Here is a 20969-nt window from a genome sequence, read left to right on the forward strand (position 1 = left end):
TGCTCACACCCCTCAGTGCACACTCTCCTAACCTCTCTCGCTGTGCACGCGCCTGATCCCCTCACTGCACATGTACCCACACCTCTTACTGCACACTCTCCTGACACCTGTCGCTGTGCACGTGCCTGATCCTCTCACTGCACATGTGCCCGCACCCCTCAGTGCGTGCACACCCCACACCCCATTCACTGTGTGCGTCACACCTCCCTTACTCGTTTCAACATCCACTCCTCATCCATCTTGCAATTGTATTATTTTGTGTCAACTAATTACTTTGAAATAGCGACCATGACCCGACATATCAAACTGTGTGCTGCCCGTTTCTGTGATTGCTTTCTTTTCCCTGCATTATAAACCTGTAATTATAAACACAATTTCATATTGAAGCAACAAATTTCCCACTAACAATATCCCCATTCATACATTTTGGTTTGCATTCCCCATTTTGGTCATCTCGCTCCACTCTCATTCCCTCTGAAATTCATCCATATTTTCTCCTTTTCTTTGTCTTTTCTTCTTCTTCTTCTTCTTCTCTGCCCTTCACTTTCGTTAGTAAACATGAGTTTTTGCTTCTAACTTTGTATTAAGGAAGTATCAGAATGGCTTAAACAACAATTGGCAAATTGTATCTGGGAGTCAACCGAGAGTACCTTTGCAGCCCTGCGCGGGAACATTCGAGGTGTTGGGCCACCTGGAGTTTGCCTTACAGCGGCCTGTGTGGAAGCAGGTAAGACGACTCACCATTGAAGTGATGTACGAACTATACCAAATGACTAAACAAGTCTCAGGTGTAACCAAGAGCTCCCCAGTAAAAACCGAGAGTCTTGAATGTTGTTTTTACCCAAGGACACTTTTTTTTTTTTTTTTTTTTTTTTTGTATACAAGATCGAGGCTCGTGAAAGAGCGAACATTAATCACACAGAAAGACAAACAGACACATAAAACAAATAACATCGGGAGCGGTAGACAAGATGGGGAGAGAGGGGGAAGGACACAAACACAACATTTGAGAGCAGGGACCGAGAGACATGGAGACATCGAGAGATCTGTGGGAGGGAGAGGGCTTTGGGGGGGAGGCATGTGAAGGGGGGGAGGCATGTGAAGGGGGGGGGGGGGGGTGGGAGAGGTATAAACATATGGACACTGCCAGGATTTCCAGGAAAGAAGTTGGAATTTCAAACAAGGTGGATCTGGGGTGAATTAGTGGGGGTAGAAAAGATCAAGGTTATGGATGGGGGAAGATAAGAGATGGTGGTGAACAGCTGTTTTAAAGACCTGGAGGGAGGAGAGGGATTGAAGGGAGTGTGGGAGTTTGTTCCACAGGCGGGAGAAAAGAGGAATGAAAAAGTGAAGGTGAGCAGAGAGCCGAGATTTCGGCAGTTTAACCATCAGAGGGTTGCTGGCAGATCTTGTGCGACCTGTAGGAATATTTGGGGGACAGAGCACAGAGAGAGCTGGGGGAGCAAGGCCGGAGAGGAGTCGGTAGAAGACAGACTTACCTAAACAAAAAGCATCCTGCTCTGCGTTTGAAAAGCTGCCGATTGGTTATTTTGCATTTTCATTGAACTTTTCTTCATGCAATATAGTCGGTCACTTTCTTGTCCCTTCCAGTAATCTTTAAAATCAACATAAACGTCTGAAATAAAGTAGATTTAATACAGAACTTCATGGAAAAACAACAATTTTAAATAGCGATATTTTCGCCCTCTTTTTGACAAATCCAACCTCCGTCGCCCAATGTTGCACCAGCATTTGGTGGTGAGCAGTATAAGTAGCTCAGAAGTTTCACTCTGAATGAAACCAAGAGCTCAACACAATTAACCCTTTCAAAATCCTTGAAATTATTTAAATTGATGAATTAAACTTCTCTTGTCACTGGGGACGGGTAACGGGTACTTTTCCTTGTCTAACATGGTGAACAGAAAGGATTTGTTGAGATTGTTCATGTATATATATATCTATATCTTTATATAATTATATATATATATATCTATATATATATATATACAGGGTAAGTCAAAAGTAGCGCCCAATTTCTGTTTATATATTCAGTAACTTTCCAAACTCTCAGCAATAACCTGCAAAACAAAAACAAAAATAAATAAATTAAGAAAATTAATAATTTGCAAGACAATTATTAACAACATGACATCCCAGAAAGAATCTAACAGCCGAAAAAACAGAAATCGGGCGCAGGCGCTACTTTTGATTTACCCTGTATATATATATATGTATATATATATATATATATATATATATATATATATATATATATATATATATATATTGTTACATTTGTGGGGGTAGGGATGAGATACCATAGTGGAGATAGGATCGTGTAGTATTAGCATGGACCGTGGACGCGTAGGAGAGATTTTGATGTACATAAGCAGGGAAACTGTGAGCTTAAGAGTGTTTATGTGTCACCATACGGAGGGTGGTTTTGTGTTAGTTTAATAGGGCTTAAGGATAATTCCCAGTGTGTAATTTCCTCCTGTGATTTTTCCCTTACGTTTTTTTACATTCACTCGGCCAGCCATGCAATCAGCTCCATTGACCACATCAACTGACATTGCGCCGAACATTCCCGATCAGACAATTAAACCCCGCCTCTAAAGGTTAGTAACTGACAGGCATCTAACCCCGCAACACCAACCAACTAATGAACAAGGCCACACCCCCAGAGTGGGAAGAGGGGCGTGGAAACTATCGTGGCCGGCAGATCATGCCCCGAGCTTCATCATTCGTCGTGCCTGACCATCGAGCGATTGGGTGGAACTCGGCGATTGGTTGGCGTGACGTCATAGCAAAGGTTTGAGAGAAGAAGAATCATCTGTGTGTCTCTCTCTCTCTCTGTCTCTCTCTCTCTGTTGCTGGCGGTTGGATTGGGCGATCACGCTTTGGCCTTTGCCTCTCGGGTGGCTCATGAAGAGAACTCTGCGGAGCTTTGGGAACTCTCTCACCGTGAAGGAAGGGATATTGGTGAACTGTGGTGTTTCTCGTGGGAGCTGGGGCCACGTTGCGTTTCGGAGGGATTGGAGAGCGAGGCAGGGCCAGCCGCATGAATTGCCTCATGTTTGTGGCAGTGAGGTGGCAGTGAGGCAGTTTGTGGCAGTGAGGAGGAACTTCGTACCAACTTGTGCATTTCCCACGCGAAGGCTGCGGGCCACATCGGACTGCCGACGTTATTCAACGACTTCGTCGAGACCAGAGCCGAGTCCCGGCAAATAAAAGGGAGGATTTTCTTTTTATTTGCTTTAATCATCCCTCTGTGTTTTCGTGTCTGAGTGGAGATCTCAAGTTATGATTATCGATTTACCTCACCATTCATTTTATTTCCGTGCTTTATTTCATTAAACCATTATTTGTTGCATCTCATTTGTTGTGTTGTTGATTTTCCTTGTCTCGTTTATGTGTTTGTGGGTTCGAGGAATAAACCCATGTGGTGGCCGTCCGAAAAGGTAAGAACTTTGGTCCCCTCCCTCGTGCGCGAAGGACCATCCGCCAGTTTCGGCTTGATCGCCTCGGAGTTAAAGCAAACTGTTCAACTATCTGCCACCCGTTGTCTTAATCACCGGCGACACGACAATATATACACACACACACACACACACACACACACACACACACACACACACACACACACACACACACACACACACACACACACACACACATATATATATATATATATATATATATATATATATTGTTGCGGATATGGGATTTGGCCTCCATATCCGCTTGTAAATATTCCCCTATTTCCCCAATACTCCCCAACTATCCCCAATCCCCCATTCCCTAGTCCCATTGTCTGTAAACAACACTCTGTAGAACCGACCTTCCCCTTTTTCCCCCATTAAATGTCGTGCCCAGGTCCACCGCATCTCACGTAGACAACTTTCGGACATCTTGCGAGTTATTCTTAGTCTATGTCAGTTAAGGACTCGTTTCCATTAATTCTGACTCTTCGTTGCACCAGAATGTGATTGTATGGCACCAGTAGTGAGTTTAGGACCTCCCCATACCTCCTCCCATCTTCCCCATGAAACAACAACAACAACAACTACAACAACAGCGCGCGGGGAGTGTGCGTCCTCACTCCGGCTCGGTTAGCCGCCATTGCCCATGTGCGCCGACGGGGTTACCACGAAGGGGCTGACTGTCGGCCCCTCGTCAAGGGCGGAGCCCGGTAACCCCCCGCACCCAATGAGAAGCAACGGGCCGATTCCATCTGGGGCGGAGCTAACGAGCCGAGGGCGTGTCACTCCCCGCCGGATATACGCAGCCACTTACCGGACGTGACGTCAGATGCGCCCCGAGCTTGAAGTGAGGAGAACCAGACGCCACCTCCGAGCGCTGAGAGACCTCCCGCATCTCTGGACCGGACCGGGTCGATTCTGCCCCTGAGCCAAGGTGCACCTTGAGCCTCGACTACCTGCCCTTCCTTGCCATCAATCCCGGTGTGAGTCAGTCTTGTCCTGTTTATCTGTCGTCTGTCGGGGTTACTATAAGACCGTGATTAAGTGCCTACCTTCCTATGCTGTACCTCTCATCCCTGTAATCTCAACGTTCCGAAATATTATAACCTCCTCCAGAGGTCTTGAGAACTGTACCCCTGGTGTCGTGTCATTTTAACCCAGCCGTTGTGTCCTTTCCTCAATTGATTTAGCGTAGCGCGACTCGGCCAACGTTCGAGTATAATCGGGTAAACTGTGCAGACGCGGTCATACCAAACCGCTCGGTAAACCAACATCCACAACCGCGTCTGTAACATTTGGTGTCGAGGAGTGGGATTCGGACCTGGGACTAAATTCAGTTAGGCCCAAATTTTGGAACACCAATTGTACCATTAGGGTAACATTTTGGTGTCGGGAAGTGGAATTCGATCCGGAGCGCGTTTCACGCGCTCGAAATTATAACGGCGAAATTTGATTTTGTTTTACGAAAATAAAAACCCGAATTTTGAAAGTCGCGCTATGGCAGACCAAGACGGCTGGGTTCCGGTAGACGAGAGTGAGGCAGGGTCGATCCAGGACCAAATTGAGGGACATGAGGAGAGCAAAGCAGTGAGGGTAGCAGACGCACGAAATGGCGCCTCGCACATGGCCACGGCGACCACGCCCGCGACCGTGGTAGCGCCGCTGGTGGATTCGAACCTTTTCCTCCTGCAAATGAGGGCCCTTATGGAACAAATGGGAGACCAAATTGGAGGTTTGAAAAACAGTATGGGGGTAATGAGGGACGAATTGAGGGCTGATAGTGAGCGATTAGAGGGCCAAATGGGGGTAATGGGAAACCAAATGGGGGTAATGAGGGACGAAGCGAGGGGTACCGGTGAGGGATTAGACAAGAAATTAGAGGGGTTAGACAATGGGATAGAAGGGGTGAAACATGGGTTAATGGGGGTAGAAAATAGAATGGCTGCCCAGGAGAATCAGATAGAGGGAGTGAAAAATGGGTTAGAGGGGTTAGAAAACAGGATGGAAGGCAAATTGAGGGACATGAGGGACCAAGCGGAAAGGGAAGTTAAACAAATGGGGCAGCAGATAGAGGGGGTCAGAATGGGGGTAGAGACCAAACTGGATGCTCACAGGGAGGAAATGGAGCAGATGAGGGTGGCATCTGGGCAGGAGATGCAAGTGATGGGAGAGGAGATCAGAGGAGGTGTGAGTGAGGAGGTCGGAGGAGTGCGAGAGGAGGTGAGGCACTGTAAGGAGCACATGGAGAAGGAGGTGAGAAAGGGGACTGTAAAGTTACAAGGGGGCATAGAGGACCTGACGCAGGAAGTAGAACAACTGACGGAGGGACAAAAAGAACTAACGGACCAGGTAAAGAAGAACACAGCGGTAATAGGAGGGTTAAAAGCGACACAAAATGACCTAAAAAATGACTTGGTAGCGACGAAGAGGGAATGTCAGATGGTACGTGAGGGACTGACAACGAGGTTGGACGAGGTGATAGAGGTAATGGAGACGAAGGACCGGCAGGTGAGGACGCACATGGAAACGGTCAAGGTAGCCTTAGAGGATGAGCTTGAGGAGACGTACCGGGACATAAAAGAGGTGAAGCAGAAATTAGAAGAAGTGGAAGAAGGGGTGAGCGAAATTAAGAAGCGACGGAGAGAGGATAAGAAAAAGATAAAAGAGGAGGTAAAAGCATTGGTCCGAAGTCTGTGTTCGGATCGTGATGATGTGCTCATTAACCGGATGAGGGATTCGCAGGTGATTGAGGAGAAGCGAAGAGGAAGAGGACCCGGTGTAAGTGGTGACCAATATGGTCGTGCGTATGATGCGCCAGGGGATTTAAGAAGCTTGGGGGTCGAGATGGACCCGGGTGTTCGTGAGAGGCCATTGGTGAAGTGTGCGACAGGTCTGGTGTGCGAAAAAGGAGGTGTGCGAGAAAGTCCGACTCTGGGGTGTGTGAGGAAAAAGTGCGTGCCAAGGAGTGAGGGTGCTGGCGAGAGTGAGTCGGTCGTAGCGCGTGTGCGAGGGAGCACATGGAAGCGCGGTGTGGTAAGTGTTACAGAGGGTGTGACGGGAGAGTGTGCGCAGGAGTGTGCGCGAGAGAGGTGTGTGACGGACAGGTGCATGGGGAAAGAGTGCGCTGTCGAGAGTAAGGGTGAGTGCGCTGTCAAGAGTGGAGGTGAGAGTAGTAAGAGTGACACGGAGCGTGAGTTGGTTGTGACAGGTGAGAAAGGAAGCACACCTGGAATGGTAGAGCGTGAGTGGGAATGCATGCTGGAATTGGTAGTGAGGCACGTGGTTGGGTGTGCGAGTGAGAGCACACCTGTGATGGTCACAGAGGAGGTGACCGAGGAGGGGGCGCGAAGAGGTGTGTTGGTGAGGTGTGCGACCAACGAATGTGTGCCAAAGTGTTCGGTGGTCAGGTGTGTGACCAAGGCTGTGAGTGGAATGAGGGTACCTGGGTGTGTAAGGAAAGGTACGAGGAGCATGGTGTCGCGGAAGTGGAGGGTGAGACTCAAGACGCCAATGGTCGGAAACAGGTTTTACAAAAGGTCACAACTTTATTAACTGGTTATTCACTTGATTCCATTTACCAAATAATACCGCATTATTCAATGGCTGAGATTAACTCTTTTCCATGGTCCTTTTCGTTCGGCTGATGTTCCTCCGCCATGGTCCCGTTCGTCAGAGCTCCTCGCAGCAAGTCCTCTCGACTCCAGCCGCAGCTCCCGCTTATATGGACCAACTCGACTTAATCCTCTGTCCGCTGAACTCGTAATCTCCTCTCCGCCGACGTCACCGGTCGCCTTCCTGGCGCCAGCTAGCCCCCCCCTGCTGTGAGTTCCTTTTATCAAACAATAGGGGGGTGCTCCAGCCTGGGGCTGTGACCAGGTGTTTCAAGAGACCATCATGTTCGTGCACATTCCTAACTCATTTACAAACCCGTCCCCCACAGAGTTTGCATGTAAAATGCATCTGCTTTGTTACTAGGTCAAACCAATAAGTTACCAGTGCCAATTAATAAGTTACACTGAATTACACTTCCACAATTCCCTCATCTTTTTGTTTTTGTTTATATTAACCATTAATCTAAACATCAATATAAGTAAACAATCAATCACTACAAGTAAACATCATTACAAGTATAAGTAAATAATCATAACTTTGGTAATCAAATTCCCTTAGGCATACACCGTCATCCTGCAAGAATCACAAAACATTTCGTTGGTCATTGACTCCTTCCATATTGTTCAATCTATTGCATTTGCATCACAAATATATTTTCAAAACAACACTTCACCATCACCAAGATACAACAATTTCACTTCATTTTCAAGTTTTGTAAAGCATCTGCACCATCTGGCAAAAACGTTTGCCTCCACACAAATGTTGACTTTGTTTGAAAGGAAGGGCTGATCACTTGTGTTTGAATCCAGGTATGAAACATTTTCTCCTAATGTCTTCATAGCTCCTGCACTACTTCGTGTAGGATTTCGCTGTTGTGGTAACATTGCGGAGTCATAGACTGACCCTGCTCTCCTTGTAGCATTCTTGCCACTTTTTGCTGTAAACCATAGTAATTCCTGAACAAGGCCTTCACCCAGTTGTAGTTGACTTGCCTCCTCCCTTATTGTGAGTGGGCAGCAAGTATTGGTGTGACATTGATTGGCCAGCAAGATGTGGAACAGGGATGCCGGATGCATCCACAATGATGTTGGGACCATGGTGTTCAGGTCATTCATGGTCCTTACCAGGAGCAATCCAGCAGAATCGTGCACAGCTGTTGTGACAAGGGCACAGCCGTTTTTTGCAGCTCCATGCTGGTTCCCCGGACGTTGGTGAAGTAATAACATATGTCCCCGCATTTCACAGAGGTTGCAGGTAAAATGTCGTTGTCCTGCAACTTCTGATGTGGTGAATGTTCGAAGTCTTCGAACAAGAGTAAGTGATCGCCTTTCTTTCATATGTTGCAGTGTGATCCAGGCAAATGGTCACATAAATTTCCTTGGTGAAGGTAAGCATTCATCTCCAAGTTACACGGGAGAATGTCTTCATCATTCTTTGAGAAAGAGGGTGTATGCCACGATTAACTTCATTTTTTAGCCACAAATTTTCTTTCTTTCTTCTTCCCAATTCCGTTAGCAATCCCTCCAAAATGTGATCTCGTCTTATCCTTATGCTCAGTCATATCTGAATCTGCTTTCCGCACACACTGAATCAGATAGGGTACATCTTACCATGAAATCAGCATAATCATGTATATCTTCCGACAGTTTCACATTCAACAATTTGTTGTTTTTCCTTAACACAAAAAGTTATATTCATTTATATGCGTCACACAAATAATATTCAATCAGGTATGTATTTTATTACTAAACTAAGAATAGCATTGTATATGATTACAATCACACACGGGAATACCTAATTCCCAACAACAATTTTCCCAAACCAACAAATTAAGCATAATGTATTATTACCATAATTCCTCTCCACTTTTTCTTTTCCCTCTTTTTTTTTTTTTTTTTTTCCTAACAGTGTGTCACTCGTGGTGATATGAGTTCATTGATATTGTAATTGACACAACTCATAACATTGTCGTTATGCCATTATCTTAATTCTACTGTATTCATTTGCAACATCACTTGATTTAGTCTTTTAATCTCAGTATTTATGTCGCCATAAAAGTCTTCCTTTTCTGGTTCCACATTTCTTTCCTCATTTGTCACTTCATGCGTTATCATCGTGTTGTTGGTTACCTTATTCAAACACACCGTCACTAAGGCTTTCAAGCAAGCCACCACTAAAACAATTGCCAATATAACTACTAAACCAACAAACAAGTCTGCTACTCCTTGTATATATTCATATCTATGACATAGTTATATGTCGATGACATTTAACATTATATACCAAACTAACAAGCTTCCTAAAAGGTAAATAAAGAAAATCCCTTAATATGTAACATAATCAGATTATTTGTCTTACCCTGATCCCCCTATCTCCCGGGGTTGAACTCAATCCCCTGATCATGAGTGTAGTTGTGATACATTTTTTCACTCATGCTGTATTAATATCAGCAGGTAATTGTATGTCATGTAGGCAAATAAATGTCACTATTCCAAGTAGGAATATCACATGTTGAAAATGTAATGTTTATCAATGCAAGGGGTGTTAAAATGTAATTCAAATGACTGTAAATCATGACTATCATTTTTCTACCACTGAATGTTCTGCTGGGCTGCTAGGTGCAGCCTCATTTTCTGTGGGATCGTCCACCTTAGCCCCATGTGCTTGCTTGCAATGAGAGGCATGAATCCAACTTTCTATTTTGGGTCCATATTTGTTTCTATTCTTATCAATCTCCTATGGTTTATCAATTCGTTCCAAGATACCGCAACCAAAGGTTTTAACCAAAGCTCTACCAAACTATTTCCAATTTGAACAAAAATGCCAGTGAAACAATGATTCGAAGGATTAACTTCAAGGGGTCAATAAATTTATTCTATAGCCAGATCTAATTTTCCCATCCAATAGTTTGCCTTGCCACATGTCATATTATAACACCTTAATAAACCTTCGAAAAAATGTTTCCCATCTCAACAAATTTCCTTTTTTACAAATAGCCATGTGTAACTTACGTATTTAACTACAATTTCCTCCCAATTTGTTTGGCCTAACTGGCCGCAAAAGTGGCTGCCAGCATGCAGTACCGTTTTTATCTACCAAGGAAGTGTTCCACACAAGACCTCTACCAAAATGTTGTTTGTAAAAACAAATCTGGGATTTCTGATTACATGGATGCACACTCTCAGGACATTTTCAGGCTGCTGTTAACAATCCACTACGATGACTTAATTCCTTTACCCACAATCAAATAATTAGTACAAATTGAGGATATTATCCCTATCACATTCTTTTATAGATTCATTATGTTGGATCTAATTTTTTCCAATAATTTTCCACTGCTGTAAGGCGGAACAATAGCTCTCATAAGTCTTAGTAATATCGTACTTAATTTGCCCAGCAGAGAATAATTTATTTACTATCCTTTCTCATCTGTTAACCAGTGACTTTGTTTAAACTCCAGAACTGAAAAACCCACAATAGTTCAAACCAGCAAAATTTTCTTTACTCTTTTCCCATATCATCTATGCCTAAAACACATCCATACATACAGCACAATTTATATGCTGATAAAATTCAAGTTTATATATATAAAATCCATGAGCAGAGTATTCTGGGAAGTCAGTGTAAGACCTCTCCCAAATTTGGATGATTTTGTACTTCCTCATTTCCTTTTATGAAGCTCATATCCATAAATAGATGTTATTCTCATATACATTCTATCAAAAATGGAATCCCAAAATTACTCACAATTTTACTATTAATTAATGGCTGCTCATAACCCAGCACATCAAATTTTTTTTTATATTCCATTTCCCTTGACAAAAGAGATAATGTTCATAATCAAATTATATTTCTATTTTATTTTACGGATTCTCTGGATATTCAATCCCATCCACATATCCCAATCCCATCCACATATAACTATCCATTTCCAGACAGGCACACTGTCGGTGTCAACAATCTTGTAAGATTGATACACAAAAACACACACACACATGCATTATGCATATTTGTTTGCGTTGGAACCATTATTTACAGATCAGATGGGTGTCAATTTTATTTCAATTTCATAAAATTTGTCAATCAAATTCAAAATGCTTATAGACAAATAAACCAGAAGTCCATTCTTAGAAAACCCTTATGATGTCATATTGAAATTACCCTTTCTGCCTTCACAATAATCTATCCAAATTTTGACTACACACCCATTTGCATGTCAGTCGACCATTGACCTATCAATCGTGCGGAACAATAGTCCGAAATTCCCACCTGATCATCATGTGACTCTTGTTACTTGGTTTGCCAACAATTGCAACGCAATTGTTCCAAACTTTGTAAATTTAAAATTGCTGTGCCCAAAATAGAAGATCCAATTTTGGCATTTTATCAATTAATTATTAATTTGTTAACAAGCAAAAAGAAAAATGAATCATTCTTGCTCTGAAAACTTTTCAGACACAAGAATCATTGACAGTTGTTCATGTTTGTCCAGTAATCGAATCTGTTGAGGCCAATCATCATTTGGGATTTGCAGCAATGAAGGCCTAATCATTGTCTGAGGTACCGGTAAGCACTGGTACCCTTGATCTTGGTTTGCCCCATGACCTTGTCTTCCTGTTGACATACGGACATCTTCTTCTCCAATGTCCCATCTTTCCACACTCGAAACACCGGTTTCTGTCGTTGTCTGATCTGTGCGCCTGTGCACTTGTATTGCTGGGCTGCATCTCTACATCCCTGAGTTGCCACTGCAATCTCTCGTTATCTCCTGAAACACGAAAAAATTCTCTGTACCGTCCTTTTTGGGGAGACAACTGGAAATCAGATGGGACAACTGTGACTTTCATTCCTAATTTCGAGGGCAGTTGTGCATTTGTCTCCTCCACTGTATCCTGTATCCTTTTTATTTTAAGTTCTAGTTCCGTTATCCGTTCTTGCTGTTCCCGTTGTCTGGATTCACCATCCCAAAGATGGAATGCAAGCCAGTCTACCGTTAGATTCTGTCTCTTCCTGGCTTTCAATCTTTGTTCCAATCTTTCCAATCGACTTCGCTCAAATGTACCATCTCTTGGAAACTCCTCATCATGTCCCTTTGTCCACAAATACCAATTCTCGACCTGCCTTATAGCTTCGGCACCATAACGGTCGTACATATGATGTGTACAAGTACCTTTTTGTGGAATCTCTGGTTGTCCTTGTGTATTCTTGCAGGCTCCATTTCCCATTCTGCCTTTTATCAAAGTAGCGTTGGATGTGTTGTAGCTTGTTCCAGGTTCCTCTAAAGCTTCACTCGTACCTCCAGGAAGGATCTCTCCACCTGTTCGCACGGTGATTTCCAGAGAATCTCCCTCAGCTGTGGCTTTTGCACAATCCAATCTCACAGATCAGTATTTGCAGATGAGCCGGAGGGTCAGTATGAAGTGGGTGAATCCTCAGGTGTCCGCTCTGTTTGACGGGGAAATCACACAATGGTAACCGCACATATATATCTGTATATAAACTCACCACCTTGCTCAATTTTCCCAGGTTGTCTCCACATTGATAATATCTCGCAAAGATATCAAAGCTTCTTTCTTGAGACCGCATTTTCATCAATCAAACAATCAATATATTCAATTCAATTTATTCAGTTCAATTTATGCAATTAAATTCAATCAATTAGATTCAATCAATTAACAATTCAATCAATTATTCAATTTCAATTAATTCATCAATATTCATCAATAAATCAAATTAATCATTTTGAATGACTCCTTGCATAAGCCCTTTCCCCAATGATGTCAGGACAGGTCCATCCATTGACTGAGATCGAATTTCATCGGTCGTCACCTCGGATTCGTACCTCATGTCAATTGATGAATCGCCGTCCTGTCCTAGGGTCATATCTGACATATTTTCCCATTTTGCCTGGTCTCCACAAATTTTTCTTTGCAACCACTAAAGGCAACTCATCCTTCATTCGTGAGACAGCCAAAATGGATGCCAGATATTAAAGTTCTTTAGGAAAAATATCTCATCATTTTCCTTTTAATAGTACCCAAAATCTCTTGGCAATATAAATTTCGTAAAACTCCTGTAATGGGACTGTCAAATTCCTTCAATCATGCTAAATTTTGAAACTCCATCGCTTGTAATACCCAATTTATCCCATAGGGCTTGAAAGTTCTTTCCCAAGTTCATGCAATCATTCTGCATTTGAACCCTATGATATCATTCATAATAATCATCATGATTTTATAGTCATGGTCCTATCATAATCATCTATTTAAACGAACATTTCCTTTATCACCACAGCTATGTGGTATAATCAACAATAGAATAAAACTGTACATAGCAACAGGCTACCTCATGGCCACTTAGTATACCTATTGACAAAAAGTCATAACAATATCGAATAATCATTGAACAATTCAAAAATCGCTTCCACTGCTCTAGCCGCAGCATCCGTGATATTTGTTTGCTCATTCCCTATTCCTGATTCGTCATCAAGGATCTCCATCATCACACAGCGTACTTAATTCCGCATTTTAATGAGAATTCAACAGGAATTTACGACTCAAAGGAAAAAGAACGAGCAGACCTTTTGCAGGATGATCGTTACAAAATCGTTACATATATTAAAGTATTTCTAATGTCGACAAATCATATCTTAATTCTTGCAAGATTTGGTTCTTTGAATAAATCACAGCACCGGGAGAACCAGCTCCAAAAATGGATCTTTGTGTTTATTCAGCACCCTAGTAATTGGTTCTTTGTGTACTAATTACACAGCACCCAGGCCCCGCTCATATGGATCTTTGTGCAGCGCTACACAGCACCTGAGCAAAAGGGGTTTCATCTACATTTTCCCTATCTGGTGTACCATCCGTGATATTTGTCTGCTCATTCACTATTCCTGATTCGTCATCAAGGATCTCCATCATCACACAGCGTACTTAATTCCGCTTTTTAATGAGAGTTCAACAGGAATTTACGACTCAAAGGAAAAGAACGAGCAGACCTTTTGCAGGACGATAACTGGAATTAGTCGTGAAAATATATCCAAAATACTCAAAATAGACACCCACAAAAAGAAACAACAAACCCAAACAAACCCAAGGTCGACCATATTACACAATAAATTACATCATTTCAGCATCGTATTGATTGCTGAAATATTCCAGGGTTTATACACACCTCAAAAGAGGTATGCGTGGTGTTGCCCCCTCCCACGTTTATTCCAGGGTTTATACACACCTTAAAAGAGGTATGCGTGGTGTTGCCCCCTCCCACTTTTAATTCCTCATTAAATCGTTTCCATTTAAAAAACATCGCCTTTACTGCTCCAGTCGCAGCATTTGTCACTTTGTTTGCTCATCCGCATGACCAAAACGAAATAAAGGGAGCTCAACCATTACACTGCGCTTTTAATGGCGCATGCCATAGAAACTCAACGCAATTTCGACTCGGCCAGCAAACGAGCAAATTGTGCAGGATGTTAACTGGAATTAGTCGTGAAAAATATATCCAAATTCACAAAAATACACACCCACACAAATAAACAACATTTATTCCGTTTAACAGAACAAACATTTCCTCTATCATGACATGCATGTCTTCAAAATTATATGCCCAAGAGAAAAAGTAAAATTAATTAAAACTGCGGGCAGTGATGATCCGGGGACCATACCGCTCCATCCTGATTGGACGAGTGCGTGCTAGAGTCGTTAACAACGACAGTCCAGATCCGATTGTTCAAAATTTCAACTCAATCGATCGAAAAATGAACGCAGGGATGCATTTTAAAGGTGCAGTGGCACTAACTGAGTTGCCACGAATATGGCCACGAAATTGCCAATATGGCCATCACAAAATATTTTCCTTAATCAATTGGCTCATAGCATAACCAATCTGCAAGTATTTCATCCGAAGATGTATCTCTCAGGAATTTTAATTAAATAAGTCATTTATAAATCAACGAGTTAATTTATTAAATGATTAATCAATAAATCAATATTTTCCTTGACAGCCACATCCCTTGGTCAGTGTCATGTCCAAATATCAGCTTCCTTACTCAAAAAGGTGCCTGAGTTAATGTAATGTAATTACTGTAATAAGATTACTGCAATTACTGTAATGATTACTGTAATTACTGTAATTACCGGAACTGTAATTACTGTAATTACCTCAGGTAATTACTGTAATGTAATTACTGTAATGTAATAAGAAATGTACTTAATTAAATAAGTACGGGTTCCAGCAACAAGTTCCAACAACAAGTTCCAACAAGTTCCAACAGCAAGTTCCAACAGCAAGTTCCAACAACAAGTTCCAACAACAAGTTCCAACAGCAAGTTCCAACAACAAGTTCCAACAAGTTCCAACAACAAGTTCCAACAGCAAGTTCCAACAACAAGTTCCAACAACAAGTTCCAACAACAAGGTCCAACAAGTTCCAACAAGTGCCAACAGCAAGTTCCAACAACAAGTTCCAACAACAAGTTCCAACAAGTTCCAACAAGTGCCAACAGCAAGTTCCAACAAGTTATTATCACATTGCAATGACCTCTAAACATTCCTAAACCAATATCCCATTAAAAAATCCCATTAAAATCCCATATTTTGTCACCCTTTGCATTGTTGAAAGCAATTAATTCCATAACTTAATATTACCTCTGGTTTATATATACTAGGGCGTGCCCGCACGTACGTGCTCGCCCGTACGTGCTTGCAAAAAACATGCGTGCAAACAACAACAAAACTTTGAAACCACAATCCAATCTCACTTGGTCATCACTCTGTCTATCTCTTTTTGTCTGTCTCTCTCTATGTGTCTGACTATCATCTTTATCTCTGTTTGTCTCTATGTCTCTCTCTCTTTCTCTCTCTGTCTATCTCTCTCTGTCTGTCTCTCTCTATGTGTCTGACTCTGACTATCATCTTTATCTCTGTTTGTCTCTATGTCTCTCTTTCTTTCTTTTTCTGTCTATCTCTCTCTGTCTGTCTCTCTTTCTCACTTTGTCTCACTCTGTCTATCTCTTTTTGTCTGTCTCTCTCTATGTGTCTGACTATCATCTTTATCTCTGTTTGTCTCTATGTCTCTCTCTCTTTCTCTCTCTGTCTATCTCTCTCTGTCTGTCTCTCTCTATGTGTCTGACTCTGACTATCATCTTTATCTCTGTTTGTCTCTATGTCTCTCTTTCTTTCTTTTTTCTGTCTATCTCTCTCTGTCTGTCTCTCTTTCTCACTTTGTCTCACTCTGTCTATCTCTTTTTGTCTGTCTCTCTCTATGTGTCTGACTATCATCTTTATCTCTGTTTGTCTCTATGTCTCTCTTTCTTTCTTTTTCTGTCTATCTCTCTCTGTCTGTCTCTCTTTCTCACTTTGTCTCACTCTGTCTATCTCTTTTTGTCTGTCTCTCTCTATGTGTCTGACTATCATCTTTATCTCTGTTTGTCTCTATGTCTCTCTTTCTTTCTTTTTCTGTCTATCTCTCTCTGTCTGTCTCTCTTTCTCACTTTGTCTCACTCTGTCTATCTCTTTTTGTCTGTCTCTCTCTATGTGTCTGACTATCATCTTTATCTCTGTTTGTCTCTATGTCTCTCTTTCTTTCTTTTTCTGTCTATCTCTCTCTGTCTGTCTCTCTTTCTCACTTTGTCTCACTCTGTCTATCTCTTTTTGTCTGTCTCTCTCTATGTGTCTGACTCTGACTATCATCTTTATCTCTGTTTGTCTCTATGTCTCTCTTTCTTTCTTTTTTCTGTCTATCTCTCTCTGTCTGTCTCTCTTTCTCACTTTGTCTCACTCTGTCTATCTATTTTTGTCTGTCTCTCTCTATGTGTCTGACTATCATCTTTATCTCTGTTTGTCTCTATGTCTCTCTTTCTTTCTTTTTTCTGTCTATCTCTCTCTGTCTGTCTCTCTTTCTCACTTTGTCTCACTCTGTCTATCTCTTTTTGTCTGTCTCTCTCTATGTGTCTGACTATCATCTTTATCTCTGTTTGTCTCTATGTCTCTCTTTCTTTCTTTTTCTGTCTATCTCTCTCTGTCTGTCTCTCTTTCTCACTTTGTCTCACTCTGTCTATCTCTTTTTGTCTGTCTCTCTCTATGTGTCTGACTATCATCTTTATCTCTGTTTGTCTCTATGTCTCTCTTTCTTTCTTTTTCTGTCTATCTCTCTCTGTCTGTCTCTCTTTCTCACTTTGTCTCACTCTGTCTATCTCTTTTTGTCTGTCTCTCTCTATGTGTCTGACTATCATCTTTATCTCTGTTTGTCTCTATGTCTCTCTTTCTTTCTTTTTCTGTCTATCTCTCTCTGTCTGTCTCTCTTTCTCACTTTGTCTCACTCTGTCTATCTCTTTTTGTCTGTCTCTCTCTATGTGTCTGACTCTGACTATCATCTTTATCTCTGTTTGTCTCTATGTCTCTCTTTCTTTCTTTTTTCTGTCTATCTCTCTCTGTCTGTCTCTCTTTCTCACTTTGTCTCACTCTGTCTATCTCTTTTTGTCTGTCTCTCTCTATGTGTCTGACTATCATCTTTATCTCTGTTTGTCTCTATGTCTCTCTTTCTTTCTTTTTCTGTCTATCTCTCTCTGTCTGTCTCTCTTTCTCACTTTGTCTCACTCTGTCTATCTCTTTTTGTCTGTCTCTCTCTATGTGTCTGACTCTGACTATCATCTTTATCTCTGTTTGTCTCTATGTCTCTCTTTCTTTCTTTTTTCTGTCTATCTCTCTCTGTCTGTCTCTCTTTCTCACTTTGTCTCACTCTGTCTATCTCTTTTTGTCTGTCTCTCTCTATGTGTCTGACTATCATCTTTATCTCTGTTTGTCTCTATGTCTCTCTTTCTTTCTTTTTCTGTCTATCTCTCTCTGTCTGTCTCTCTTTCTCACTTTGTCTCACTCTGTCTATCTCTTTTTGTCTGTCTCTCTCTATGTGTCTGACTATCATCTTTATCTCTGTTTGTCTCTATGTCTCTCTTTCTTTCTTTTTCTGTCTATCTCTCTCTGTCTGTCTCTCTTTCTCACTTTGTCTCACTCTGTCTATCTCTTTTTGTCTGTCTCTCTCTATGTGTCTGACTATCATCTTTATCTCTGTTTGTCTCTATGTCTCTCTCTCTTTCTCTCTCTGTCTATCTCTCTCTGTCTGTCTCTCTTTCTCACTTTGTCTCACTCTGTCTATCTCTTTTTGTCTGTCTCTGGGGTAGATGTAGGGATGGGTTCTTTTTAGGATCATGTTGCATCGAGCATTATTTTTCAAAAGTGTGACTATTAAGCCCACGCCAAAACCTCTGACATCCCACCATTAACACCTATTTTAAGCGTGCCGAATCAGTAAGCATCACCCCTTCTATGAGCCTCGACCAGAGGGTGGTTGTCACCCACAAACACTCGTCGCGAGCTGTTCCATTGTCTGTTGATTCCCATTCTGCTGTTTTTGTCTCATAATCAAGATAAATTTGGAACAGCCCTTAAACTAACACCAAGCAGATCAATTTTTATATTTAAATATAAAATCATTTTCTCATTAATTCATAATCATAAAATCATTTAATCCGTGTCACCCATGCTATTTATCGAGCAAATTTCGTCAAAAAAACACAACAGGTTTTAGTTATGGCGGGAAAACTGAAAAAAAATTCTCTATTTAAAACGGGTGTACACGATTGTACACGTGTACGGACCTTACCGACCCGGCAAACAAATCGCCTCATGGTGCACTTCATGAGCCGACTTGCCCGCAGACCAGAGTAAGGCTCTTAACACCCAGCGTATACCGTACGCATATGCAAGCACACGAATAATAGAATCATTTAAACCGTTCCATCCGTGACTTTTACCTTGGACGGTCGTGACAAAAATACTTTTACACTCCTTGGATTACCTACGGAATGCAAGTCCCACACACCAAATCCTCCATCTTCAGAGTTCATATTTCATAATGGACAGATCCCCAAGACGTCATGCTTACATGCTCACCTTGGCGACGTCCACTCGAAATTTCAGCGGTGCCTCCATATTGTCGCGGAAGTGGAGGGTGAGACTCAAGACGCCAATGGTCGGAAACAGGTTTTACAAAAGGTCACAACTTTATTAACTGGTTATTCACTTGATTCCATTTACCAAATAATACCGCATTATTCAATGGCTGAGATTAACTCTTTTCCATGGTCCTTTTCGTTCGGCTGATGTTCCTCCGCCATGGTCCCGTTCGTCAGAGCTCCTCGCAGCAAGTCCTCTCGACTCCAGCCGCAGCTCCCGCTTATATGGACCAACTCGACTTAATCCTCTGTCCGCTGAACTCGTAATCTCCTCTCCGCCGACGTCACCGGTCGCCTTCCTGGCGCCAGCTAGCGCCCCCCTGCTGTGAGTTCCTTTTATCAAACAATAGGGGGGTGCTCCAGCCTGGGGCTGTGACCAGGTGTTTCAAGAGACCATCATGTTCGTGCACATTCCTAACTCATTTACAAACCCGTCCCCCACAGAGTTTGCATGTAAAATGCATCTGCTTTGTTACTAGGTCAACCAATAAGTTACCAGTGCCAATTAATAAGTTACACTGAATTACACTTCCACAATGGGAACGGCTGGATGTGTGAGCAAGGAACGGGCTGCGGGGTGTAAGCATGCAGGTGAAGCATCGACGTTAAACGGAGCAGCGGTTAGAGCGACTTTTAGCCGAATCGGGCCCTCGGTGCGTGCAGGGCTTCGCGTGCCGCGAGAACCAGCGGGGATCCGAGCCACGGCGGGTTCGAAAGGACCGCCGTGCGCGATCCACGCTGGGCCTCGCGTGGAACGGCCGCGTCCGGGCTCCACTAGGCGGAGCGGGCAGCTGGATAGGAAGGGTCGTCATGGCGACCACTTTTTGTTGAGGCATTCCGGCAGGTCGAGATCGGGACATTGGATGGCTCCACGCCGAGGTGGTGCGTGGGATCTCGGCCCGGGTAAGCCCCCGTCCCTGCACCGAGTGCCGGACGCATCCAGCCGCTGGCACAGAACAACCCGCATTCATGGCTTGGCTTTACGAAGCCGGGCTTTGGACAGGAATTGGCGCACCGAGAGGCATTAGTGAGTAGACTGTGTGATGAGGTTAGTGTTTTGGACCCAAAATTAGAAAAAAACAAAATTTGATGATTGGCAAAGGATTGGCAGTAATGATTGGCAGATGATGGGTAGTGATTGGCAAATTTTTGATTTGTGGAAATTTGATGTGCAAAATTGGTAGTGAGCGATGGGCCCGGTGGGTAAGGGTGGCATCCCTGCCACCCTTCCCATGTGGGGCAAATGCGCACTAGATTATGTGGTGTATGGCAGTGAAAACTAGCCCGGGTGGGTTAGGATATTGATAGGGCCCTAGAAGATGACCTTAGGTGACGTTAAGGTTAGTTAGTGACTGATACCTGTAGTGGGGACGCAGGTAGATTAGTGTGGATTATAATGACGTGGGAGCGCAATAGTTTAAAGGGACGACTGGGAAGCGCAAGTTTCAGAGGGGAGTAGTTAGATGAGATGATGCTGTGTGAGAACTGGACAGGTGTGTGGAGCAGTGGATGAGTAGTGAGTGTTGTGGATCAGCGCGAATGCGCTTGGGGAGAGAAGGGTGCAGGCGGCACCAAGAGTGAGAGCACAGGTGTGCAAGTACAGGTGTGTGGAGAGAGTTGGAGTAAGTGGTACGGAGTGGTGTGCATGGTGCGAAGGTGTGGATGGGGGAAGAGTGGACCCCTTTCACGAGTACCCGGGGCGGGTAGTGTAAGTGTTAGGTAGAGGGTATAGGTAAATTGTGGTTGGATATTGGCATTTGTGGTGCGGTTGCAGAATGGTATTGCGGATGGGTGCATTAGTGTTGTGGAAATGGCTGGGCGTGTAGCCTGTTAGTGTGTGTAGTTGGTTGGGCGCTCC

At 42.9% G+C, this 20969-nt stretch overlaps 1 protein-coding gene across 3 annotated transcripts in view; it reads left to right on the plus strand.

The window, feature by feature from the left end:
* PHEX (phosphate regulating endopeptidase X-linked) overlaps positions 1-20969 on the plus strand; it is a 92281-nt gene that overhangs the window by 2325 nt on the left and 68987 nt on the right. For all 3 annotated transcript variants that reach the window (XM_068135833.2, XM_078768241.1, XM_068135835.2), the window contains one exon: positions 659-727. In XM_068135833.2, the coding sequence (XP_067991934.2) occupies positions 659-727 (69 nt within the window). The remainder of the gene's footprint in view (positions 1-658; positions 728-20969) is intronic.

The sequence above is a fragment of the Myxine glutinosa genome, chromosome 14 (genome assembly GCF_964187855.1).
Source record: "Myxine glutinosa chromosome 14, kmMyxGlut1.1, whole genome shotgun sequence".
NCBI lineage: Eukaryota > Metazoa > Chordata > Myxini > Myxiniformes > Myxinidae > Myxine > Myxine glutinosa.